This window comes from Falco rusticolus, chromosome 14 (assembly GCF_015220075.1).
Source record: "Falco rusticolus isolate bFalRus1 chromosome 14, bFalRus1.pri, whole genome shotgun sequence".
Taxonomy (NCBI): Eukaryota; Metazoa; Chordata; class Aves; order Falconiformes; family Falconidae; genus Falco; species Falco rusticolus.
Window position 1 is genome coordinate 8,975,744 of NC_051200.1, and position 27,869 is coordinate 9,003,612.

A 27,869-nucleotide genomic window follows, 5' to 3' on the forward strand; every position below is an offset into this window, starting at 1 on the left:
CCAGGCCCATGAATTTGTACAGCTTTTGTACAGGAATAAAATGGGAAAAAATTCTCCAGGGTTTGTTTTGGTTTTTTTTCACCCAATCAAATTCATGTTATGTAGTGGGAAAAAGGAGACAAGTTTGGAACAAACACTTCCTTCCTCTTCTCCCTTTGTCTGCAAGTGTAAATATTACTGGAACTTAAAAGCCAGCATCTACATTAAACAGATGGGACTCTGCTATGTTCATCTTTTTTGTGATGGTCATGTAGCAGAGACTTCTGAAAAACATTTGGCATGAATTCTGGCCATGACAGGATACTGCCTAAATTGGAATCAGGCTCCAAGAATCTTCCTGCAATTAGATTATGTCATATGTTATATTCTTACTCACAGCCTGGAAAGGAGAGTGCAAGGGTACTCAATATCTGTAGATATTCAATTAAAATGAGTGCACCAGACACTGACTAGGTCTGGCTTTTGCCAGGATAGCTTCTAAACCTTAGGAGAAAAGAAAAAGGGAAATGAACACACATGCAGTGGAAGTCATTGTGCCTATATGTATGCTTATTGGCTAATACTATTAATACCTAACTGAAAAGGTAAAAAGTCATGCAGTTTATGCTTTGTTTGCTATAGTTTTGGTTACGTGAATGCTAAAAAAATAGAATTGAGGGTGGGGGGGAGAAAGGTTTCTTTGTAATATATGGCAATTTTGCTGGCTCTTGAAGGTTGCATTTCAAGCATAACTGCATTTCTTCATGCACTCTGGAAGCTTCCTTTCTGGAGGGTATTGGCGTGCTTGTGGCAAAAAGCAACCAAACTTATTAATTAGGCACATGGTTAAAGATGGCATATGAAAAAAAAAAAAAAAAGATAAAGATGAGTCATTTCCATTCTGAAAATCCTTACTCAAAGCCTTGATGTCGCAGCGAAAAGCTGAGCATGAAAGGTAGCAGGCTCCTTCTTTGCGTGAGGGGCCCAGCAATACCAGCTGTGAAATGCACACATAGAAAGACTCTTATATATTCTATAAACCACTGTAATCCAGAATAAATAGCACTGTTCTGACTCATAAGTGTATTTCAGCTTGGTTGTTGTTTGTTACAGCTGGAGATGGTTTGCTTTTCATTCCTTCTGTCCCACCCTTGGACACATCAATGAATAGCAACCTGGGAGTTCGGAGTGTCAGCAGTATCCTTTTGTACTCCTTCCGGAAATTCTGGTTGAGAAGCCCATAGATCACAGCATTGAGGCAGCTGTTAAAATAGGCCATAAAATAGCTCAGGACGAAAAGCCATTCTGGAATGTGTGGCTGCACTTTTGAAGGATTAATTGAAACAGCAAGGCCAATAAAGTTTAATGGTCCCCAGCACACAGCAAAAAGGACAAAAACTACAAACATAGTCAAGAAATTCCGGATGTCAGCTGCTCTGAGCTTCTGCTTGCAGTCTTGTCTCACCCGGTGTTTGACTTGAATCACCAAAACCCAGATCCGTAGGTAGCAAAATGTCACGATAGACAGTGGGACAACGAAGTGAACCACCACCACTGTGATGGTGTATGACGTACTCACCGTCTGGGAGAAGGTGCAGGAGTAAATCCGGGGGTCATACTGCAAGGAGCCAACGAAGAAGTTTGGCACAATTGCCACCACCGTGAGTATCCAGGTCAGACAGAGATAGCAGCAGGTGTTCTTCAGGTTGAAGAGCTTATCGTACTGAAGGCTGTGGCAGATGTAGCAGTAGCGGTTGATTGCAATTGCCGTGATGTTGAAAATGGACCCGATGACACTTAAGCCCATCAGGAACCCACTTATCTGACAGTGAACGTTTCCCATGGTCCATCCGTTATGGAAAATGGCACTCAAGATCAGAGGGTATGGATAAACTGCAACTACAAGGTCTGCGACAGACAAACTGACGACAAAGATGTTGCCTACAAAAAAGAAGAGACCGTGAGAGGTGAGTGTAGGTCCAGATAGACAGCTTGCAACTCAGAACTCCTCTTTAGGCCTAACTCTCCTCATGGGCTTCACTCTACCCTCCATTTGGAATCTGAGGCCCTAGAAAATCAGACTTTGTTCTACTAGTGATGGAAACAGAGTAACTAGCATGATTACCCTGCATATTCCACCTTAAGAAAATTCTAAACTGGAAGTGTTACCCTTAACTCTGCTGTAGCTGGGGGTCAGGTTCCAACATTCCTCTAAGTTGTGAAGAAGAGAAGGATTTCACTCTCCTTGTTAATCAGCCAGCACGACTGTAGTCAGCAGGCAGCCACCTAGCATTCACTGTCCTGCAGAGAACTTCATTCCTTTAAATACTATATAGGACACGATACTTTCTCTAACATCACACAGTGACACTTCACATAAGCTCTGTCCATCATTGGGGTGGGCAGGTTAAGTTTTCAGTGGTTTATTCATTGCACTGAGAGCAGTTGCGCGGGAAAGGTCTTTTTTGGTCTTTTGCATGTGAACAGGTATATTTTCACGAGAATTTCTGCAGTGTTCATGCTAAGGAGCATGTGTTCTTCCGGGAGCCTTGGTGAAGCCAGCCTTTAGGTGCTTATCTTATTTGGTATGTTTTCCTGTTCTGTTAATATTAAAGTTGTCCAATGCAATATGGGAGGTCAGTCACTCCTAAACTGTCTGGACCTGGGCAGGGAATATGATTAATAAGCTGCCGTCAGCCATCCCTGCAGAGTATACGCTGTAGGTTGTTCATATGGAATCTGAAACAAAGAGAGCTGAGAGTCTGTACAAACAGAAAATACTTTAAGCCTTTCTGAACTGAAAATGGCACATTGCATTGGACAACACCCATCAGCTCCACTGTGTGGAGCAGCCTCGAACGACCTGGGCAACCAGTGACTTTCTAAAAGCAGTTGCTGCTCATTTTATGAGTCTGGTGTATTTTTAGGTAGGCAAAAAGCCCTTCTGTTCCACTTGCCAGTCAGAGTAGAGGAATGCATTAAGAAAGGAACCTTGAGGTCTTTTGGGAACTGGTGTAACTACAGGACCAGCTATAATGTTGAAAAGAACATCTATCAGTATTCAGCTTTTTGACAACTGAGACAAACTCATTTCAGGAGGAGCTCAACATTGCAGTTAGAGGACAGCGCACTAGAAAAATTAGTTGTTTTTCCTAACTCTGCTATCTTCAGGTATATCTGCAATGGCAGGAAGGAATATATTACTAGAGTACCAGTAAAGGCTATGTTTAACATGTTTAAGGTGTTAACACCTATGCCCCTGTGTGTTACAGGCAACATCCCAGCTGACTGATCACACCTGCACCTTCTGTTCAAACTCTCATATCCTGCTGTCTACCAGATGATATGAAAAAACCACTAAAATTAGGCCTTTTTCTATAGTATTGATGAAATGACTCTCTGAGATCTCAGTTCAGCTAGGTCACTGGCTTCAGTATTTGGAACATACACCCAAGGACTGGCAGAAACGACAACTGCATTGCCATTGCACTTGGCTCGTTGCTATGTTTGTTGCCAATGAAACCTATCAGAACAAGTCAATAGTTCATACCAGGCAGCAGGGTCCACTTAAGACTGACTGGAAAACAGTTCAGACTTGAGAATAGCCCATGGCAGTGTGGCATTGAGACAGCTGACACAAAGCATCATTTAAAAATAAGTATTAGCAGAGGACATGTGAAGTGCTGAAATCTTTTGACAGAAAGATTTCACGTACACAAGTTTACAACAGCGCACAACTTCTGTGGCTGCTGTGCCTCAGTGCTGCTTTTTTGCGGATTTAATATCTTATTTGGAGCTTTTTAAAATGCAGTCACTGAACCTGTTCCTCATATAATTACCTCTATTTATGCCCACTGTGAAGGGCACAACCACCTGTGGCCAGGCTTAGTGCTTATGCAGGCACCCCAGATAGGAAATGCTCTTCAGCAAAACTTTAATTCATTTGATCCAAAATATGCACAACAAAAAGCACAATGTGTCCCCAGCACTAGAATTGCCTTTTGGAAAGGTTTTCAAAAACAATTTTCAAGATAGCAAAACAGAGACAGACAGTTATCAGCAACCCAATTTAGGAGATTCCAGAGGATGCTGGAGACAGACTCCACTGATGGGACTACAACTGTCCCTCTTCACTGGTACCTGTCCCACTTGGATACACATTTATATACACAGGTGGTTGGAAAGCAAGCCTCTGCGTTTTCTGGGGATGAAAGACAGCAGCATTCAACAGCCAGTTCTGAATCAGGCAAAGCAGAACAAAGCTGGATATTCCCTACTTAAGACAGCACATCAGTGAATTTAATCCAAAACTTAGCAAAATCATAGGGACAATTAGCCTCACATCACTGCCAGCTGCTGGGAGAAATGAGCAGTCTCTGTCAGTCTTTCTTCACTAACTTGAATAGTTGGGAGGAAGTAAAAATATAGGGGTGTGTGTGGAAATCTATAAAAATAATATTCACAGGATGGATTTAGTAGCTTGGATTCAATCCAAGAGCACAGTATTGAGTGTATTATTTTGACAGCACTTCATTGCATGTTGCTCCAGCAGGGAGATAATGAAACGATTTTATCAAGACAAGAATAATCTCCTCCTCTACTTGGAGAGCAAACCTGCCATCCTCTGTTCTGTGCTTTCACCTTGCAATCTTGGCTCTCCTATCAGCTAGAAGGCCTATCTCCCTGACAGGGTGTCAGGTGCCTGAAAACAAGGTCAGAAAGGTTCACTCAGTACTATTGCACAAAACCAAACCCATCTTCCATTTTACTTGGCAATGTGGTCGACTTCACGTTTTTGTTCTGGTGAGATGAACATGAAGGTCAGACCGATATAACAGCCACTTGCCAGTCAGTCCTCTGAAAAATCAGTGCATTTTTAACAACTGAGTACTGAAAAGAGGGGACACATTGCATGCCCCCAATGCAGCACACACCCTTCAAAGCATGGGAACTGGCTGTTGGCTAATTATTAAAATAGGAGTACCCCGAGTTAAACATTGCTTCAGCCTCACCATCCCTGGTCTGCTATGTGACCTTCATGTGCTGGGCCCTGTGGACATCCTTGTCCTCTGTAGGATGAGATCAGACCCTCACTCCCAAAAACGCTGCAGAATGGCAAGCCATCTGATGAGTGGCTTTTAGGGAAGGTAAAGAGCAGTGTCCTGCCAACGATCTTCACTACTGTATTTTTTTTACATTTTTTCCACTATAAAACAAAGGAGTCCTGCCCATAAATAATACCAGCAGGACTTTATCTCAAATTTAAAATTATCTGCTTCTGTGACACTATTTTCAGATGTATCATTTTCTCTTTGTGGGCATGTGACTATATTTCCTTATTAGCTTCCACATTTTCCGTCCTGTTTTTAACTTCTACTTAGTATAAATTGGTTGATGTGCCACGGTGTTCTGTTCCCCAGCTGTGTTGGAGAAAGGCAAGCCCGTCACAAGCGTACTGGCAATACAGACTTGGCCACCTTTTCAGAGAAGATATAAATCTTTCTACATTATAGAGGTCCAACACAAAGCTATATAGATGTATGATAGCCTGTTATCCATGAAGTGTTTGGAAAAAAAACCCCACGAAACAACCTGAAGCCCAGCAGCAGAGATTATAAGCACGTGCAAGTAATACAAAAGGGAGTTTATCCCAGAACATCTTCTGCCCTAGTACTCCTGCCTTTGAGCTCCACTCCTGCATCCCATACTCCTATAATCCTATTTCTGCTCACTACAACAGCCTGCTCCTCTATTCCAGCAGTTCCCTGGCCCTGCCTCTCATTTTGCCTGGATTATCCAACAACACAGGTTATCTGAGGACTTACTGTCAAGTCCTGGTGCTAGGAAATACCGCAACGAGTTCTGCAGATCAATAAAGTACATTCATAAAGGTCTTCAGTGGCAGGTTGCCCAAACAGCACCTGACTTTCATACAAAAGGACATCGTTCTTCTACAGAGATTAACTGAGCATTGCTGTACAAATACAAGGGTCATTGGCCCTGCCGGCCTCAAGAGGCTGTTGGAAATCCCTTGGTGCAGAAGCTCCAGTTGCAGAGATCTAGCCTCTCCCTGCTGTTCCCACACAGCAGCTGCAGGCTGTCCTTTAGTACACACAGGCTGTGTTTTCGGTATCCTGAACCTAGAAGCAGGGTTAAAATTTAAGGCAGGCTTAGGGGGAAAGGAGGTAAAATATTTTTCTGAAAATTGGCTGTTCTTCTACATCTCAGAATGTCCATAGCAAGCACCCAAAACTCTTCTTCTGTTATCCATATGAAACTCTCTCTGGCTGACATTCCTTGCTGAGATATTACAGAACTGTTTGCTTCAGGTTAATAAGATACAGATACTCAATGCAGCCTGAGGCCGACACTTATCTGTAAACTCAATGCCGAAATTGAAAAGTCCTGAGTGACAGGAGTTGCACCAAAGCCGAGACAGTTTTGTGGATCAACTTCTGCTCGCCCGGCAGCATGCAGCTCCAACTGAGGAGGAAAGAGGGCTTTGCTGCCCAGGGTGCCCCTCCTGCCAACCACCTTGCAGGCATCTGAGTTGCTCCCAAATAGCTGGTGCCCAGCACAGCATTTTGAGGCAAAGAAAACTACATACAACAGCTTCAAGACCAGCAGGTGAGAAGCTGACCCATGACAGACATGAGTCCCGTGGGGGCTCGCTGCATGAGCAGTCCCCCCACTGTCCCAACCTCTCTCGAGCAGTGAGATCAGATTCTGGTGCCTGTCTGGCTGTAGCCAGAATAGCTGACGGTGTTAGAACAGCAGGTATAGAAACCTGTGTTGAGAAAAACATGCTAAGATCCACAGTGACATAACGCTAAAGTTTGTTGGGGTGACTGGCATGTTTACAGTGACACCTTACTATTTGTGGTTTATATAAAAAACGTCTTAAAACTTCATGTTTCTCCTTTCAAGTTTTATGAAAAAACTCAACACTCACATCCACAAGAAGATACACTGGAATTAAGACTCACATCAATCTCAGAGAAATATATATATAAAATAAGGTTCAGTAAACAATTTAACAGGCCGTGACTGTAAAGCAAGCCTCTGATGACCACTTACCGTAACCTAACACTCTCTGTTTAACCTTCCAAAGCTTATGTTCACTGCAAAACAGAAACAAAATGTACTGTTTGCTCCAAGCAAAAAGATAAAGTAATAAAAGCTTTATTCAGCATGCAACAAGACTCTTTATTAGCTTTGATAGCCTCCTTTTCTTGTCTATTTTTACCTGCCACTCACTGTGCATTTCCTTATATTTCACTAACCTCCAGTCTGCAGACGTGAAGTGTATACTCGGTTCTGCAAACTAACGGCAGTTCATAGAAAACACTTTCCAATCAATTTTGTTCTTTTTATAATATAAAGATACCATTGAGTGTGTGCAATCATACTGTTGTAATTTAAACAGATAATGACACTGGGGTGTTGGGGGATCCTGATCCTGCAGCCCTCACCGACAAGCATTTCTTACATCACAAACTCTTAACGGATCACTTTGGGGGAGACAGTGTTCACCCCAGTAAAGACCATTAAGAATCATCTTTCTGTAGGGGACTACAACCCATGTCACTGCTCCATGCAAACTCTTGGCTTCCAGGGCACTGTGAACACTGCACACACAGCAACAAAATGGCACATGAGAAATCCCAGACGGCTAATTGCTGCCTCTTTTCAGCATTCTGATAAGCACTGATGCATCCGACGTGCTTGTACAACAGTCCAGCGTGTACTTACCCATTTTGACAACTGAAAATGTTTGACAGGGGAGCACAAGTGAAAATCAGAGAAACCCTCCCCAAGATCCAGGCAACAGGAAAAAAAAAAAGATATGTTGTTCAAGTCATTAATCCACAAATTCCAATTGAGGATTTGATTTGTGTATTTAGGAAGTCTGTTCAACAAAAGAAATAAACAAAAGAAAGTAAAAAGCATTCAATCAATTATCTGTTATCACTGCTCCATCAGGATTCAGAGGGGGATAAAGCCTGGTTTCCTGCAGTTAAATAGACAATGCAGTTGGGCTGCCCACTGGTCTCAGTTTCTGACTGTGCTGCATAAAATGATACAGCGGGTAATGAACAGACAGGACTGGAGGTGTTGCCAGCCCACAGCATCCTTAGGATGTTAGGCTAGAGTACATGGAGATATCCAATTTAAGAACATCATGAAGGTCCTAGACAAAAGCAGAAAACTCCAGAATAATTTAACTTTTCCTGGCAAAAGTCCTTTGAGATCTCTCAGCACAATTGTGAATTCAGAGAACAGCAGTATGCCCTGGGCTACCGACCGTTACCTGGTTTACTGGCATTGTTCCCTATGGGAAAACTGTGGGCACTTAGTGCTGCCTCCTGCCTTGTGCCAGCCCCACATCCACGCAGGAGCAAGGCCAGGGCAGAGCAGGAGGCACTCTGCAAAGTGAAGTCTCAGCCTCCTCCTGTGCTCTTCATGACCAGATGTTTCGGCATCACTTTGGCATCACGAGTGCAAGCTTCATGAGCCATCTCATCAGTATATCACCACAGTTGCATGAAAGCTGTCTTTCCCTCTGGACCTGTGAGAAAGACTTACTTCCAGGAGGAGGAGAAAAACCTCACAGTATTTACTGAAGTAGAAAGGACCAGCTCCCCAGCACTTCAATTACATTTATTTTGTTATGCGCTATACATTATTTTGGCTGATGGTTTAAGAAAGGAATTGATTACACTGCCAGATAGAGGACTGGATTACTGGATTTAAGATTTACTTTTAGGTCATGACCTTTTAATTGCATTGCTGTCAAAAACATATTTGAGCCATGCCTTCAGCTGCTCTGATTGAATGTAGTGAAGAGCAATCATTTGCAGTGTTTACACCCCAGAGATTCATAACTTTCATTTGGCTAAGGCCATCCAGATTCAAAGTCATTTCTGAGCTCAGAAGTCTGTGGAAATGGGCTGAAAATTAGAGACCAGCCCTGCTCACATGGTTTCTTATCTTTCCTTATATCACTTACCATTACACTGGAAACAATGTAAAGGAGGTGATTTTTTCCCGCAGTGTGATGCAGAAGGTAGCTGGACATTCACTCTCAACTGAATAAAAATTATTTCAATTATTTCTTCTTCTGGACCTTGAAAAAGAGGTCGGCCCTCTTTTGGTACCAGTGCAGAGTGACTGCCCCCTATTCAGAGTTTCAGATATTATAAAATCCAAAAGATGTTTTTAGACCACCCCAGAGAAACACTATTTTGCAAACTTCCCCCTGTTATTCCACATTAATCCTAACATGTCTGGCTCAACTTAGGCACACCTTCGTGAAATGATGATCTGAAGATAGTATAAAGAAAGGGGAAACAATGTCAAGTTGACATTTTACCTACCCCTAACGATGTTCAACTTTTTTAAAATAGCACATTCTGTTCATCTATGAGCCTTTTAATGACTCCTTCCTGTGTTTCCCTGGAAGTTCTGACCCTTCACATGAGGGAAACCTTCTGGATTTCTAAACTTAGCTCTTGTTAGGGTGTTTTTCCTGGATGCAATGATGGCAACTAGATCTGCTAGTAATGAAGGAGGAATACGTGGTGGTCTTCATCTGGCTCTCAACATACACCAAAAAAAGTGCTAAAATGTACCCCATCTGCTTACGTGCCCCTGACTCCTGTCATTTAACTGTTATCTTCATCAAACTCGGAGCCTGCAGCCAGGTTAGAGTTAGCAAGCCAACCAACTTAAAAGTTCCTCCCTGTATCGCTTCCAAATGCTTGGGGTTCAGATAGCTCGGAAACACGGGCTGCCTTCACAGCGCGTCCCAGCAAGGCAGATGGAGAGCAAGTGCTGGAGGCAGGAGGCCCTTGGGGCCACCCTCCCATCTGCACCTAGCGAGAGGGAGCCTCAGCACCCCGTCAGCACCAGCCGAGCCCGCGCAGCACGGCCTGCAGTGTCTGACTCCTCAAGGACAGCATGGCTGATGGCTACTTATTCCCTAGGGCAGCTTCCTGTGGGAGCTGACAGGTCTTTGGGAAGAGTCTGAACAAATCCTCCTGCAGCTGTAGAAGAGTGAGACTAGCTACCCAAACTCCCACTTGACACACTGGTTACCAGCACCATCCTCCGAATTAGAGCTGTTTACCCTGCTTTTCTGCCTGAAATCCCTGCTGAGTGGTACTATGTGATTTTAAGCAGCTGCCTAATTCCCATCCAGGCTATGTAGGAAGTGCAGGCTGATGCCCTTACGTTTACCCTCACACACTGGCCACAGGAGCGCAGAGATGAGCTCTACCAGCCCGTGTTAACTCCAAGCTCGTTATTTATCACCTGGTTTGTAAAGTGCTCTGAAACAGGAAAGGCCCTGTATAAACATAAATGTGAGTTACTGCCAGCATCCATTGAAATGACAAACCAGCATCCATCCTCTCCTGGTCCTGGCAGCTGTACCACCACCATTTGCCATCTGTTACAATTCTAAAATAAAATCTGTGAACTCAGGCCTAATAGACTTAATAATGCTCTTTTGCTATTGGTGCTGGTCAAAGTGTGTTTCTGGCCTGGAAAGAAGCTATGTGCAAGCAACCAATTCCTAGGCAGCTGTCAGGCAGAGCATATACTCAGATCTGAATACAGCAGACTTTAGTGATAAAAATCATGTCTGACTGCCCTGGTGAGCCCTGCCGAACCGCCTCAGCTGAGCCAGGAGCTGGCTCCTGCTCCTCCTCCTGCTTCACCAGCACAGTTTGTTGACTAAACCTTCGTGACAGCACCAGTCACTACACCCATGGACCTCCACTGCAAGGAGCAGGTGTCACCCTGCCACCACTAACAGCTTGTTTTGGCCTCCCAGCCTTGCAATCGCATGGATCAGTCTCTCTCCAGTCCCAGCTCTTTCTATTTATTTGGTGGGGATGAAAGGCTTTTTCTTTTTTTCCTTGTAACTCTTATGAATTGTAGATGGAAATTATGAAGCTAACAACAAAAAAAAAATCACCACACAAAAATGCTTCTATCAGTGAAGGACATTTAGCCTTTAATTCATTCTGGACCAAATCTTCTCCAAGTCTGCCACAGGCAACACCTTTTCAGACTGTGGCTGCTCTGTTGGTTAAGCCTCTAGGATGGACCAAAGAAGTTGTATGAGGTGAGGACTGTCCAAAGCAAAGAGGTAGAGACTCAAAGCAGCCAGCTTTCCCCTATGAAACCCTAAAGGCACTTCTTTATTATAAGGGTTGTTTGTCATACACATGGAGTGCCTTTTGGGTTGCATTGCACGCTGTAATATCAAATTCAGATGCCCTTTTCAAGACCACCTTAATGCCCTTTTTAAAGATTCAGACTTGAAACGAAGTAGTATTGTGCAGTACTCAACTTCAGGAGAGAGCAAGCTGAGCTTAGAACAGAGAGTGCTCAGTTTGGACACAGACCAGCACAACACAAAATGCTGCCCCGAATCCAGCCTCACTTTCTAACGGAGGCTCGAGACAGAGCTCTGACCCATTCTGATCCTGGCAGCAGGATCTCCTTTCGCATTCTGTCCAACAAGAACAAGAGACTAACATAAAAATAAGTCACTTGCCATACAAAAACAGAGCTAATTTTTAGACACAGGAGTAATTAACATATGAAATAAATAAGCCTTAAATCAATGATTAGAGGGATAGTAATAGAAGAACTTGAGCTGACAGACCAGAGTTATGCTGGGTACGCACACTGAGACAGAGCACCTGTGCTCTGAGCATCCTCAGCTCAGGGATGCTGAGAAGGGTTCCTGTGTCTGGAGGAAGCTTATCCCCTTTTCCCACTCTGGGTTGTTCTAAGGAGGGCTGTTTCCCTTGCCACCTCAGGAACTTCAGAAATTCCTGTTCTCCACTGCCAAGAGAGATTACTCTGTGCCAGAAACACTATTTAGCCAAAATCCCTTTCTCATCTGTTTTGGAAACAAATGCCAGTCCTTGAACCCGAAAATCTGATCTCACACAGGTAGGGCAAATCTGAAACAAACCCAGTGCAAGTGGGCTTGTCAATCTGCTACCTCTGCAAGCTGTCTTGAAAAGCATTACATGGAAGTTGTACTGGCCTGCACTTGTCTTACAGTATTACAGGGCAAATCTTAGGTTTATTAATTAAGAAAAACTGTCCTGCGTCAAAGCCCAAGGAAAGGGGAATGCAGGGATGTAAGGAGAACAGTCGTCGTTGCATAACTTGCAGGGGGAAAGCAGACTTGCTTACAGGCAAATGAACACTGCAGAGGTGCATTTAATTTGCCTTAGCTGTTAAATCTGTCCTCACTGTAATTACACAGCAGCAGCATCCTCTTGCTATAAACACATAGAATAAACATGCTAAAAACATGGCTGGCAGGAGATGGAGGGAAAGCAGGCCTGTTTGCCTCCGTCTTTACTCTCCCCCTGGTGCTCTCAGATAATTCTCCAGACTCAGCCTACTTGGGTCTTCCTGTCTGACACACCCAGTGTTCATCCTGACACCCCAAGATCTGATCAGCCAGAGGATGGATGTCTTCCTAAACCAAAGCTGGCCTTCTAAAGTCCCTCCTTGATTTGGGCTTGGGGTGAGGAATTCACTGGTCGAGCAAAGACCTCACTGACATGACTGGTGAGCAGGGGCCAGCACACCCCGCTGTGGACGGAGATGTGCTGAGCACATACCAGATTTCTCATAAATGGCCTTTTCACCAACCACTGTAACAAACCATCTCCTTTCTGCTCACCTTTTCAGCACTGAAAACATAGGGTCTGCTAGTTAAGTACTGAATCAAATAGACGTTACCTAAATGAAAGCTTGGGTGTTAGAGCAGTAGCAGGGTGATAATCAGGGAAAGATATTTCTGCACAGCTCCCACCAGAGTTAGGAAAAAGGAACGTAAATGGGATCCCCTTTATCTCCTTTATCTTGTCGTAGGCTACAGCATGGTCCTGGTATGCCTTACAGTGCTGCACTGCAGTTGATTGGGTTTTCTTCTGATGACCTTAATATATTTTTTCAAACACTTGGTAGCCAATGTTATAAAAGTAGGTTATAAAAAAAGAAACATGGGGTAGATTTAGTGTACAGAATTCCTTCCTGTCCACAGTTTTTTTTCTCCTGTGGCCTCACACGAGACCTGGCAATGAAGCAGGTACTGCCACAGTATGCACATGCAGCAAGGATGAGGCTGGAAGAGAAGTGGTACCAACAAGGGACAGGAAAGCAGCGTATCTGGGGGGAGCTACTTACGTTCCTGTGCATAGCCAGCCCTCCAAACCCAGCATCCAGCCCCACAGCAAGGGAAAGGGTTGAGCTACCTAAATTACTGTTCATCCAGCCTTCACAATCTGCTAGGAAGACAACTAATATTCCTTACATTACAGATGGGGAAAGAAAAAGACCCAAGGTTTGATGGCTTTGTCAACACTATGTGAACTGTGAGAGAAGTAGTGCATGTAAGTTTGAGACTAGAAAGTACAAGAAAATGTATTCTGGACCTCCTGTTTCATTCACAACTATTTACTAATCCCATTGGAAATGGAGAGCTACTTTCACCTGGGAACACTTTAGGGGCTCTGATACAATTGCATGGGCAAAAGTCCAATGCAAACAGCTAAAGCTGATTCAATCAGAATAATAATGATACTGGAAAAAATTACCTAAAAAAACCAATGTATGCCCTAAAGGATCTTTTCCATTTTCCCAGAAATGAGTCCAAAAAACAGTGTTTCCCAGAACATCATCAAAAGCTTTGCTCCAGATATTCCACAGGGTTTACAGGACTCATGTCAAGGCTGGGTACAGGATGGGCAACAAGAAACTATCACTGATGTGAGAAACTTGGACTAGGGAGTCCCAAATGTATTGCTGGAAGGCATCTGCTTCGGTTTTTTCCCTAATGACTTATAAAACTTAATCGATTATCTTAGAGGTGCAATGGGTGGGTATATTAAAACAGAAAAGATGGTTTTGCAGTAAAGTCCACAGTCGACATGTTCTGACACGAGCCCACGTGAACAAATTGTTCAAATGGGTGTGCTCTAACATGGATCTCAACAGGGAGTCTAACGGTAGCTAATATCCAGGTCATAACTGATGAGGCTGGCAGACACAGACACCTCTGCCATTAACAGCTTCCAGTACAAGAGCATCGCTGGATTCTGCTCTTACACAAACAACATTTTGCCCTCAGCAAAAAACACCAGAAAGAATAAGACATGGAAAAAAAGGCCATGCATGTCAGCCAAAGAAACTCAGAGGTACTTAGCTCAATTTCCTGATCCTGAAATACCCAAGTCCTACTTTCTCATCTGTAGTGATAAGGGCAAGCCTACTTTTAGAGTCGTAGAATCAACACCAAGTGACAGTGCTTTCTGTGTCTCCCCAAACTTCCCCCCCCCTTCCCTTTTTACCTCTGCTGAACTTTTCCCAGCACAAAATAAATCACAGAGATTTCTTCTCTCTAAAACTCCTTAACATCCATATCAGGATACTTCAAAGTGGTAAGGGGTAACTTGAGCCTTCTGACTCCCATTATGAGCCAGGGAGGCTCAGAGAGGGCTGCATGCGAGCCCTTCCATGCCAATCCCGCATGGACCTCTCTTTTCAGCCAGCTGGTGGTTGGTGAGGGAGACTCTGCTCCCCCTTTCAGTGTTTGTATGGCCAAGGGTATCGCTGTGAAACCCATTGGTGACAACAGAGCTGGAAGGGACCCTGGGAGGTCGGTTGACCATACATCTCAGACACAGTGTCTCCTCCTAAAAATTACTGACACAAAGGAGCATTTCCTGATCGACATTTCCCTTACTCAAACCCAAGCTGCCTTGCTAAAAAAAGATGTTTAGACAAGTGCTGGTTGAGCAAGCTCAGAAACAAAGGAATAATTCAACAGCTGAGACCTGCCCCCAGGCAGGGGCAAAACAGAGGAAGAGCTATGGCTTTCCACACTGCCTTCTGCTCCTGAGTGCTGGAATTTCTCAGTTTTAGAGGGCACACTTCCATGTGCCATCTTCTTCAAAGACAAGGGAAATGGTCAAGATTCCTAAGTTTCTAAAAGAAAAACCTCACTCACTCCATGCAATTTCTGAAAAGCCCTCTTCTCCACTCCTAGACTTTCTTTATCTAAGAAGAGCATTTTTAAGGAGCTGTCATGTATTAAGCCTAAGATATTACTTCCTGCCTCCCAGTCTCTTCAGAGCCTTTTGTGACCCTCCATTTCCTCTCTTTAGTAGGATTCACTGATATTTTTCATCTAATTGCTGAAATCCCATGTTGTTATCTGTCCCCAGTGAAGTATTTTTGTTTATCAATAAACTCCAAAGTAACAAAAGATTTAAGGATGAACTGAAGCATGGGCTTAATACAGTCTTGTAGTGAGACACCCTCGTGTCCAAACCCAAACACCGATGTCATACATTCATCATGAAATCTTACAGCTATTTGCAATATCACATATCATTAAAGGTACCTTCCAGAGAGGTGGTTGATTTGACAGGGTTAGAAAGGATGAGAATCTCTAGTGCTCAGCAGGAGTGTATCACAGGCATATATCAAGGTAGGCAACAAAAACTCACAGCATGTTGCCCACCTCCTTCTTCATCAGGAGCCCCAAAAGCAAGCTGTTAGATACACAGACAGGACAGGGAGATCTAAGGCAAGCTTAGCATGCACTACAAAGAGCTTTGAGGAAATTCTGTCAAAAAATTTGCTTGGCACATTGCCGGAAACAGATGAGAGCTTTGCACATTAATGAGAAACTGCGTGGAGTCCAGCAAATGCTCTCTGCTTTCTGAGCAAAGCTGGCAGCAGGGCGTGATATGATGTGCATTTCCCTGAAAGGCATGTGAAGGCACCGACATTGGTTGTACATTCATTTAGGCACCTCAGGAAACACCTCTGAGAGCAAGGAGGTCATCTTCAGTCTGGCAGGACCACCCTTGCACAACCACATGAAGTTTTTGAAGATTTAAATAGCTCAGTCAAGTATCTGTATATATTCTATGGGATCCAGAGAGTTATTTGTAACGTCAGAGCTAGAAGAAACCAGGATTTGCAGCTTCGGTAACAGATTTACAAAAAATGACATAGGCTAGCTCTTGCAGCAAACTCTCCAGTCTGAACCACCCAAGAACCTCCCCAGCTCCAGGCTGGGGAAGGTGCATCCCAAGGAGCACAGGCCCCTGTCTGCTATCTCAGCAGATGTAACAGCCTTCAGTTGGGAGCACAGCAGAGAAACACACGGTGTTGACTGCACTGCAATGAAAACACAAACCCCAAGCAATGGCCAGAAACCGGCATCTTGGCACCAGGAGTGCAGGGCATGGAGTTTAACTGCTAATTAGGACAAGGCAATAGGAAAGGGCAGAACAGTGGAAGGGGCCAGCTTTTGTTCCCTCAGGAGTTCTAAGTCTTTCCCAAATTCAGCTACATAACACACCCTTTAAAAGGAGAGCAATGGCTTCTACATCAGCAACAAAGCAGAAACTCTCATGATGGCCAGCACTGCCTTCTGACACTAACTGTCTTTTTACCATTTATTCAGGAATAAAACTCTTAACAAGGCAGATTTATATAAAATGACAAATAACAGCTGTGGGGAAAAGAAAAAAGTGCCGCACTTCATGACAACTCTGTAAGATTCTGACAGCCAAAACCACACTGCCAAAGTGGCAAATACAGCTGAAAAGCCAAGACAGAACTCACAGCAACTGTTAAACCAAATGGGAGCTTGTAAAAGTAAGGGCCATTTTCCCTCTTTCGTATTTAGTCTCAAAATATCACGTAAAGAAATTCAAACAGGCTGAGTGATTAGGGCAGAAGTGACATGAGACCTCTGCAAAGATTTCAGATTAAAAGGTAACTGTTAATACCCAAGCGGTTCTTAAAACCCTATGAATATGTTAATCTGGTATAAACTGGAACCCTCCAATATTAAAGTAATAAATCTTACCAGATTGGATCTTGCCGTTATTCACTTGGTGTTATAATATTTCTTAAAAATATGCGAACACTCAACATGGAGGATGCTGATGGGTCTGTACCATCAATATGAATGTAGTCCTGGAACAGACCACATGTTTCCTTCTTCCCAGATAGGTCAAGGCCATACCTGTCTCCCAGTACCAGCACTCCCAAATTTTCTACACCACCAGGCACTGGTTTCACCCATGCAGGCTGCTGGGAGTTGGCAGCAGGGCACAGGAGTGCACAAGGCTTACACAGGTCACACCTGAAGTTGATTTTGTAGAGGTACCACAGCAGCCACTGAGAAATGCTTGGGACTCATAAGTATCCTGCAAGCCAAGCTATACATTTGCCTGAAGGATGCTGATCTCCAGAGGGGACAGGATGATCCTGCTTCAGTCACCCAAAACGAACATCGAAAAACCAAACAAGTACCTAACCAGCCAGACAGCCCAGATTATCCCACAGCATGAGGATGCTGTGCTGACAGGTTTTATTCTGTATTTCTTTAGAGGGCAGGAGGTGATCGCACTGCTTAATTCTGCATTTAATTAGTTCGAGCTATTCTTATATTGGAGCACTGACAGTAAGGACAAATAAGAGACCCATTCTTGTTTCAGGCAAGGACGTTCCCAGTTAATTGACATGTAGCCTTGAGCAAACCACTACCTCTGCATGTTTTGGCTTCCTGCTCTGCCAGCAGAAGATCTGCCTTCCTTGCATTCATCGATGTTGAACAGTACAAGGACATTGTTCAGTGGATGGCAGAATAGAAAGAGAAATTAAAGTATTTCTGATGCGCTCACCTTTTGGCTCTCAGACAGTTCTCCCAAACTAAACACTTCGTTTTGAACAGCCTTGTGCAGGAGCCTGCGATATGCAAGAACAACTGAAAGAAGTGGGATAAAGCCAGCAGAAGCACAGCCTTATTTACCTGTCCTGGAATTCTCCTCAATCCTCCAAGCCGGGTGGGGTTTAGATGAGAAAAGCTGAATTGCAGCACATGCAAGTGTAAATTCAGTAGGCAACACTCTTCCCACGCAACTAGGTGAAGCCGTTACCCCACCATGGTATCAGAAGCACATTTTGCTGCTAGAGGTGCTGGGACTGGAGTTGCTGGCCTGGGAAAAGGACGGGGCTAGCTGGGTTACCAAACATCCCTGAGAATTCGTAACAATAGTGGTCTGAAACAGAAGAGCCCTTGACTAACTCCTAACTTGGACCACTGCATCCAGCGGTTATCCTGCAGCTTCCACTTGGCATGGAAATCTTCCATGGTCTAAGCTGGACGCAATTGAAAATGGTCCTGCTCCATTCCTAGACTTTCAAAGCTTCTATGATCGCAGCCTGTGTCGGTTTGCAAGTGCCCAAAGATGTCTTCCAAAGAAACCTCACCAGCTGATTTCTAGGGGTTAATTGGAAAGGTCCATTGTAAATCACACGGCATGAAAACAAACACACTGTTGTCCTCCTGGCTCAAGGCAGAAGCTGCCTACAGCCTCACAGGTCAGCATCTGAGAAGGCAGTGATGCGACTCATGGGTAAACTATGAGTGTTGATTGTTTAACTTATGCCTGGTTTGGAACAGAGGTGGTCACACAGCTTGCAGACAATTCCCTCTTTGTAACTGCAGCCCGAAGCTAATTCCTTGTTCCCAGAGACCATGACCTCAGGAACTGAGGTCTGGCCTTGATTTCCCCTTCAGGCTCCTGCTGCTTGCACGTCTCCCAGTGGGTCTCACTTAACAAAAAGCTCACACATACCTCTTGGCTTCCCAAAACTGAACACTTGCTCACGAGCCAGGAAAAAGAGCTTTGCTGTCTATGCACAACAGCATAGCTTTGTAACCCTGGCCATAACAATAGCACTATGTAATAGCCAAGAAGACTGAAGCAGCTAAAACTACCAGCAACTGTACAATACATTGCTATGTGACAGCAACATCTACTCAGGAAAGGAACACGTGAAGGACATTGAGGTACTGAGAGCAAAAGCAATGACATTTTCATCAAAAGAACAAAACATCCCCCATGCCTCCCATACGCACGCACAGCATGACACGCTACAGGACTCTGCTCCCACGGCCCATTGTGGGAACATTTCAACACATGTGGCAGAGGCTCAAAGGTGATGTGACTCCATGGAAGGGATACCTGCAGAAGTGTCTGCGAAGAAGTCTTGCACCAGAAGCAGCTACAGCTGCACTATGGACCTCGGAGTGCTCTTTGACAGGAACCAACCTATTCTCTTTACTCCATTTTATTTGGATTTCTTTACAAGCCTCAGATGGTCTGGTAATTATGGAAGACACAGCACTGCAAATCATTGTTATGGTAAATACTACAAGTTTCTCGGACTCCCTGAAAGATGAGCATGAGCTGAAGCACGTGCAGAGGCTGCTTTGGGATATTACAACAATGTCAGGTTTCAGCAAGTCAATTCCAGTAATCACAGTATCACATAAAACAGAGCTGTTGCCCTCCTCCTTGAGAAACAGGGAAATATCAAGAACAAAGATGCATGTCTGGAGACTCTGGACACCAACAAGCTGTTCTCATGGGCTCAAGGAGCTAAACCAACCTGAACATCCACACAACCACCCTAAAAGACCCTGTGTTGAGGTAGACATGAAGTTGCTCCTACATATTTGCTATATAAACCATAAATTACAAATATTTCAACACACGAAGATGGCTTTCATAGTAAAAGCACCTACCAACAACAGCTGGACATGAACACACTCTTCTCTTGTAGGTATAAACCTCAGAGTATCAGTGCTGCTCATCCCTGGTTTTCATCCCTGTTTCCTGGAGAAATGAAATGTCAGCTTTCTCCAGTAATTTTTGTTCCTGAAGGCCAACTTCATTCACATTTTAGAGAAGACTGAATGACTTATCTGGGAAAAAAAAATAAATTCTGTAGAACGGAAACTGGTCGCCAGATGAGCAGGGGTATTGTGAGTGACTGTACTCATTAAAAATGTGTAGGGTGACCAAGTTTTCCAGAAAACTGGGTAATTTAGTCGTTACAAAACCACAAACTGGGACGAGTATTAGTTGAGTTCATATTCACACAACGCAGAACCAGCCTATGGGAAAACTGGCTTCATTTTGATGCTCAATATTTAACTCATCTTGTGTATCAATGATGCTAAAGACCAGAAAAATCAGATGTAACATCGCAATACTATTGAGAGAATGCTGCTGGCTTCAAGTCAAATTAACTCATTTTCCATGCCTCAGCCTGGAACAGGAAAACTGAATAGCTCATTTTGAGCAAGGAGTTATTAGCAGAAATCTCTAAACCAAGACTTTTCCCTGAAGTCCTAACTGCTTCAGCACGACTAACGAAGGCAGGGATAACACTTGGCATACATGTTTCTTGGTAGGACTTGCAAAATCCAAGACCAGGACATTAGCAAAGGATCCACAAAAGACAGGCATGTCATAAATAACCCAAAGGTGGAAAAAGTCTCCATCAGAGGTTAGACTTCAAGTGATACCAGAACCTCTGTCCATCAGGCACAAGCAGGCCCCACCATGGAGACCAGACACAGGTCTCCTGAAAGGAAGCTCCAAGCTGACACTGAATAATAATGGACACATATCCTTGTGCAATTAACAGAGGCAACTTCTTCATTGCAGGCATGTTCTGCAGTAGCCTCCAACAATTAGGATTGCATATACCCAGAAATGAAGTCCCATGAGTTTTCCAAGAAAAGGTACCATCACAGAAGAAAAAGTTGCTATAAAAAGAATAAACCTAAACTAAATCTGCTTAAAAAACATTAAGAGGGCAGTAAACCTAGTTTTAAGCAGAACAACCACCATGTAATGTTGTAATACAGCAGCATGATTGTGGGTTACCTAAATTGCCACCCAAGAAAAGAAAAAACGAAAAAAAGGCAAAAAAGGCAAGACAAAGAGGCTGAAATGGTGTTAGCTAACATAGATAAATCATTTCGCTAATGGATTTGATGCTGACTTAATCTTCTTACTTGGCAGTGCCCTGAAAAGCCTGCTTTTTTTGCCTTCCCTTACCTAAATGAAATTAACTTATTCCAGAAAATTAAGAACACTTTATCAGGCCACTGAAGGCAGACTGCTTCATGGGATCCAGACCTGTGTTATTCCATCCAAGCAGCAAGAGAAACTTTGTAGTTTAAGAGACCTGAAAATGGGAGGATTGGCAAAGCATTGCATCTAGAGCCTCATCGCTGCTCTCTTGTCGTGCGCTTTCCGGCTGCTTGGCACGCTCCAGTACATGGGTTGTACAAACAACCTTTTATTTGGAACTAGAGCATTTGGCTCCGGCTACAACACAATTTGTTCTTCAGTACTTCAGAAAATGCAACTTCCAGTGCATTTTCTGAATGAACAAAATGGGAGCAGAATACTTCACTGTGATTTCAAGCTCTTCTACTTTCTTGATAAAACTGAAGTGGGTTTTTTTCCAAGTATTACATGGAAACCTTCTCTGAAGATGTCAAAACCACTATTTTATCCTTCCTCCTAACACATTTTTTTTTTTCCAAAATTACTCTAGGAAATGGATGACTTCCTCCCATTGCCCACTCCCCTGGAAGGAAACACATAAACACTCGCAACTCAACATTTCAGAAGTCCCACAGGTTTGAAAGCCAACAGGGGAAAGCCTAAACGTAAGAACTGAAGGCCAAATTTCCTTCCAGTATTAACTACCCAATATTAACTGGTCACATTCTGGAATGAAGGCTGGGAAAGAAAATTTGACTAAAGAATTGCTCCATCAGGAAGGAAGCCCTCTCAGGCAGAAACAGAGTTTAGTGCATCAGGAATGATGCTCAACCTTTGAGCTCTGCCTGCAGGAAACAGTAAAAATAAACAGTTACCTGTAAAACCCTTAATGCCGATTTTTAACTCTTTCATTCTCGAGACATGAAGTAGGGCAGGAGGAAACATGTTCGAGAATGACAAGAAGACGACGTAAGGGTCTTAAGTGAGAAAAAGCCTGAAGAAAACACTACTGGTAGGATGCACTATGCACCTATGGCCACACAACTGTCTGAGTGGATTTCCTACTCTCCGGGGGTACCCGCAGGTGTGACTACAAAGGCTGGCAGCACAGATGAAAGCGCTGGGAGCTGATGAATAAAGCGTCCCCTCCTCTGGTACTGCCTTCCTGCTGCAGAGCCAGCAGGACAATTCCCTCTCTAACATGAGGTTGCATTCCATGAATAGAGAAAAATCAGGAGCAAGTCTTCAAGGTCTTTTCCAACCGGAAAGATTCTATGATTCTAAGAGCAAGACGTGCAGGACGATGCTTAGAACTGCTACTAGTTCATTTTAAATTCATAAGCCACCCTCAGATTCATTCTGTGACAGACATCACAGCAGGAGCACAGCGCTCCTGCCCTCCTGGGACGGCTCCAGCCTGCAGAACTGGAAGAAGAAAAGTATATCCATCCCCTCCCATTTCTCTCCCTGTTGCGTGCATATAGGATTGGGCTGAAGGAAGGGCAAAACCAGGAGACAGGTTGTGAGCGAGCAAGGGAACAAAGACAGAGGGACCACTGGGGAAGTCAGTGGGTCAGGGCATTGAACGCTTCCCCAAGGGACCCAAAAAGCACAGCTTGCTCTCCACTTCTGACACTTCCAGGGAACAATGCAAGACCCACGTCAGCAGCAGCAGCAGGCTCAGCCCTGCCCCTGTGGACATCAGGGCCAGGCAGAATGACACATCTGCATTTCAAATTATCCATTTAAGCCAGGATTCACAGATGTTTTTCCCCTCAGACCGTTGTGTCATAGGAAGCCAAAGCCAGTTCTCACTGAATCAGTTGTGACCTCTGCAAGAAGAAGCAGAGAGTCTTAAAACATGCTAATTCATTTCCCCACAGGCAAAGCTGGAAAATGAAATGCTCTGTTCGCAACGTGCAGCCCTGAGCCAGGGTAGCATGCTAGAGACTGCGTGGGAACAAGCCCTCTGAAAACAAACCCAAGTCCGCTGTTTCTTGGAAGTGTCAGGTCCAGCACCTCTGGGCACACGATGAGAAGGATGTTTTGTGCCTTACCTCACCACGGTGCGTCCTACGACACGTTTGTAGGTGATGTGTCTGTATCACACACCCACTAGCTTCAGGCTATGACAGTACCTTTTTCTTCTCTAAATATTTACCCTCCCTCCCTTATACATTCTCCTGCAACGTGCAAATGGTTTAAAAACCTGATATCAGGATCTAGTGGGAGTATTACCCATGTACAGGGTTTCGTTGTAAAGGAAGGCAAAGCTGGCTTTCCTCCGTATTATGAAGAAAAGTAAAAATGTGTTGGGAAGATAACTCCTGCTGATGCTATTTAAAGTCCAGGGAAGGAAAGCCCTACTTCAGTGCGTATCAAAGTCTTCTGATCATTTACAGATTTCTTTGCATGGATGTGGTCTTGTGTTTACATCAGTATTTGCAGCTGCTGCAACAGTCACACAAACATTGAGGGGACACACATTCAAAAGCCTAAAAAATGGCATGCCTATAATTATGATCAATGTTCATTACAAATCATTAAAGAGCTCCTCCAATCCCTAATACAGGGCAAAACAGATTTCCGAATTTACCAGTGGTCCGGAGACGTATTTTAGAAACTTCAATGACATAATGTGAGTTATGAGACAAAACTAGATATTATATAAAGCCCAGGTTAGAAGCCACAACTTCAACTCTACAGCTCACAGAGTATGCAGTCATTTAGATAATTACACAGATTCTTGACTCTGGCACACATTATCATGTGATATGCCTCGCAAAACTAATTTCCCAGAGATACAGTCACAGAGGCCTTAGTGGAGGACACCACACAACCTCATCTAAAAAAAAGAAAAAAAAACAACACAGTATCTTCACAAGAGATTATTGAGGCACTGAAAGGATGTGGAAAATTGGAAATAGCATCCATGCTGAGAACATAAATGATCCTTCTTTTTAAGAGTACAGAATTGGATTACTGCTTCCTACTAGGAAAAGCAGAAAAACATTTGCAAACATGAGTCCTATTATGAGACCCATAAATGCACATCCCACAGCCTAGGGAATCCTTCATGTCCTTACCATCCCTCTCTTCTCATTTCTATCCCACTCCCTTGGTGCTTTCTTCTGTTTTTCAGTCAAAGGACAAGGAAAATGCAAGTGTGGTGGCACACCTCATGCTGCTGTAGGAAATCCACCCACTTGGTACTTCCCTTCTCAGTACAGACAAGTCTCAAGGGTAAATCCCCTCCTCCACCTTTTTCTGCTACTTGGGACGCTCCTGAGAGGGCTGATCCTGGCATAGCGAAGCGAGGGTGAATGCTCTCACTGCTTCTGCAGCAACAACTCTAAAAAATGGTTTTGAAGGATGTATTTAACAGGGGGTTGTAGGCAAGTGATGAAGTTGTGTCTGGTGCTTTTCTATTCTTCAAACTCCACCTCATCTCAAGGCAAGAATTATTTTTTTTTAAGTCTTAGGAGGATAAAGAACATCAAGCACCACAAAAAATAAAAACTGCAGGAAGTACTTGCTCATAAAGTAACTTTAAATTCTCCCTCTTGAGTGGGAACATACTTTTATGCATCTACAATGGATGAATTCGAACAGTTATCTCCAATATAATAAATAACAGGCTTCCACAGAAATGACGTAGAGCACTAAGGCAAGGGGTCACAATATGCAGTTCCTTGCAAAAGCTGCAGAAAGCTCACATTTTGATTGTTTTTCTTTTGCTTCAGTACCCTGTATTTTCAGCTCTCAATAGAAATAACGTCTTAGACTTTCTGACTGCCAGTAGAAGCAAAAAGTATTCAGAAAACTGGGTAAATAAGATCAATATTTACCACACTGAATTACTCCATAGAGCTCTGTCTGTTAAGGTAACGCTTTCTATACTTCATGAAGACCAAACAGCTGATGAACGCTCTCGGCATGACAACAGCCACATCAAAGCAGACCTGAGGGTCATCAGGTCCCGTGCCCCATTGCCAGCAGCTGCCAGAAGAGCTGCCCCATAGAAAAGTTCAAGACACATATTGAGCAACAGGGAGATAATGCTCCTTAAGGGAGTGCTCCTCCCTGACACACAGCCAAGCGCTCCAGAGCCATATACAATAACAGAGTTCATTTTTAAACACCACTACAGTGAAACTGTAAAAAAATCTTACAAGACAGTTGACGCACAAAGCTTTCACTTAACAAGTTACCCAACTGGAGAAGAAAATATGCCAGAAAGCAGTGGCTGAGGCTAGGCAGGGAGTGAAGATGCTGTGCCTGGCACAAGCTGCTTCTGTAAGAGCCCACACTTGAATGGTGGCCGGAAAAGATTTAGGACGTATTCACAGAAAATGCATCCTTGCTTATCTGACAGATCTTTACAAGTCTCCTCCAAGATCAGGCTGCACCATTCAAGCCTAACCATTCCTGGTTAGCCCAGCAATCTCCAGGAAAGCTATAACCACACTGCTGGGGTGAGAGCTGCACCGGGCACGAGGCTCCCACCGGTGACAAACAGCACAGCTGGTGGAAGAAGCCACCCAGACTTGAAGCCACCCCAGTTACCCAGATGAGATGTACTTCTTACCTAAAGTAATGCCTCCACCATTTAGGGAATGACTCATTGCACAAGACATTATCCATGATAAAAAGGTCACCTCTGTGTTTCCTGCCCAGTCCCCGCCAGCCACTCCTCCCAGGGGTGAGCTTTGTGTCCCTGAGGCTGCGGAGCTGCGACCCCGGGGCAGAGCGGGGGGCTCAGGACCCAGGGGCCAGGCCCCCTCCCAGCTGTGTGGAGCTGCCAGCAACACGTGGTTTCAAAGACAGCGCGCTCTGTCAAGTAAAGAAAGTGTTGCTGCGCCAAAATCCAAAATCTGCATGGGAAACATGCTGATGTTTGGACAGAGTTTTCATCAAGAAATGACTAAATGAATTGGCTTGATAAGTAAACGTGCTTCAGCTTACTTCATCTCAATTTATCTGTAGGCAAATATTCATTTTTACCTCGTACACACATTTACATGTTTCCGTGTTTCAGCAGTAACAAAGTGTTTTGACAACCTGGAATCTACTTTCTTCAGTCTACAGGGAATTTTGACTTCTTTTTCTAATTCCAAACACCAAATCCCAAATCTGGACATGGCAGTTTTCCATAGAAGAGAAATTAACAGTCAAAGCCATTCTCTTCCTAAAACAGTATACAAGGCCAAATTTGTAATCTTTCTTTGACTCTCCCCATTCAGCAGTGGGGAATAATCCCATACAATGGCACGCATCCGATATGATTGCTATGGAGAAATTAAAGCCTTACATCTAGAGAAGTAGAAATCCTGCATTACTAAGGTTTCCTCAGCTGCAAGGGAAAGAAACATTGCCTCCTGGTGATTAAGAATGTAATTATTATTATTAATTCTGAAACAGTTTGAATTACACAGTACATTTTCTTTAAATGGGCACTATCATTCGTGCAACTTGATTTGAACCTATGATTTATTCATGGATTAGTAACCCTGTTTGTTTCATATGCTCAGCATATTTTGCTTAGTATATTGTATTACTGGCTGGTTGCTATAAACAGTCCATTTAAATTTAGGCAGACGCTTTTGGAAAAGTTCTGTTTAGAAGAGAGATGTGAATTAAAATGCTAACTACACTGATCAGTAACTACTGGTTTCTTCTAAACTCTTAACATTTACGTGTGTGTGCATAAGGATCTCAAGATTGAGTTCACAGGTAACCTCTAGCTGAAGTTCACATGCAAACAAAGCTTCCTACTTGGGCCAATCGTAATATCCACTGATTTGAAAATCAAGAGGAAATCTGCCAGACAGCACTGCCACATTGTGAAATCTCTGCAAATAAATCAGAATCAGGCTTCCTCCATGGTGGCATTAATAAAACACCTCCAGCCCGGCCAATTAACCTTCCTCCACTTTCTGAAGCAAAAAAGCCTGACTTTACCAGCTTTGTTGCAAAGCAGGTCTTAAACCAAACTAGCCACAGGAGAAGAGAAAAAAAGCCTTTACAGTTTGGCCAAATACATTTCTGACAAGAAAGGATACCTTTTTAGCTGCTGAGTAATTACAATGAATGTACTTCTTTTACTGCAATTCTCCCTAAGTTTTGGCTTGAAGGTGTCGGATACTGGGCAAAACCTGATGACACCATTGATGGTGTACACAGCTGTACAACCAGCTCCTCCTGGGTTACTTCACATTTGAATTTTTAAAGATATCCCTAGGAACTAAGTCCAGTTGTTTGTTCTCCACAGTTGCTACAGGCCTTTATAAGGGTTACATGCTGTTCCCTCTCCTAATATTTCCATGCTTCTTTTTCTTAATCGGTCATCGTTTTCAGGATGACAGTTGTTATTTGGCTCTCTGGAGAAGGAAACATTCCTGAAAGGAGCATCATAGCCACATATGTGTAAAGCTGGCATGAGTAATACCTTCCCTATTATACCCTTTTTATCTACTCAGAGCAGGAGATGAAGCCGCGTGTAAGTTAAGAGGCACTGCCTGATTTACAACCTGTTCTGCATAGCCCTGCATGAAACCTATGAGTTTATACAAAATACTACCCTCTAGTTATCTTGCTTGCTAATTAGATGAGGAGTAAGATTGTAGAGGACTGGGCTGCTAGAGTCAACAATGCTCAGCTTCCTATAGTTTTTCCTGCTCCTTGTTCAGGGAAGGTTTCTGATTGGTGTGAAAAATTAGAATCTAAATCAAAAGGTGAGTTAGATAAAGCCATGAGCTAGGATGATGTATTGGTGTCCTACAGATTCAACCTTTTTTTTTCTTTAACCAGCACATTTCAAGAAAACATCTGGATACCAATTAGCATGCAAAACATCTGCTGTTCAGCTCAAGCATCTTGGCTGGCTGTGTCTGCCAGTACAAGCCAGCTTTGAAGGCTCATCTCCATTCTCTCAGAACAACACTGTAAAACATGCAT

At 43.6% G+C, this 27,869-nt stretch overlaps 1 protein-coding gene across 2 annotated transcripts in view; it reads right to left on the minus strand.

The window, feature by feature from the left end:
* Positions 1-607: 607 nt before the first annotated feature.
* Positions 608-27,869, minus strand: part of GPR50 (G protein-coupled receptor 50) — a 46,523-nt gene continuing 19,261 nt past the window's right edge. Inside the window, exons 1-2 of one of the 2 annotated variants that reach the window (XM_037407990.1) lie at positions 7,732-19,994; positions 608-1,920 (exon numbers count right to left, since the gene is read on the minus strand). In XM_037407990.1, coding sequence (XP_037263887.1) covers positions 1,055-1,920; positions 7,732-7,735 — 870 coding nt within the window. In that variant the 5' untranslated portion in view covers positions 7,736-19,994 and the 3' untranslated portion in view covers positions 608-1,054. Of the gene's footprint in view, positions 1,921-7,731; positions 19,995-27,869 lie in introns of those variants that run through there. The other variant, XM_037407989.1, reaches the window with a different exon arrangement.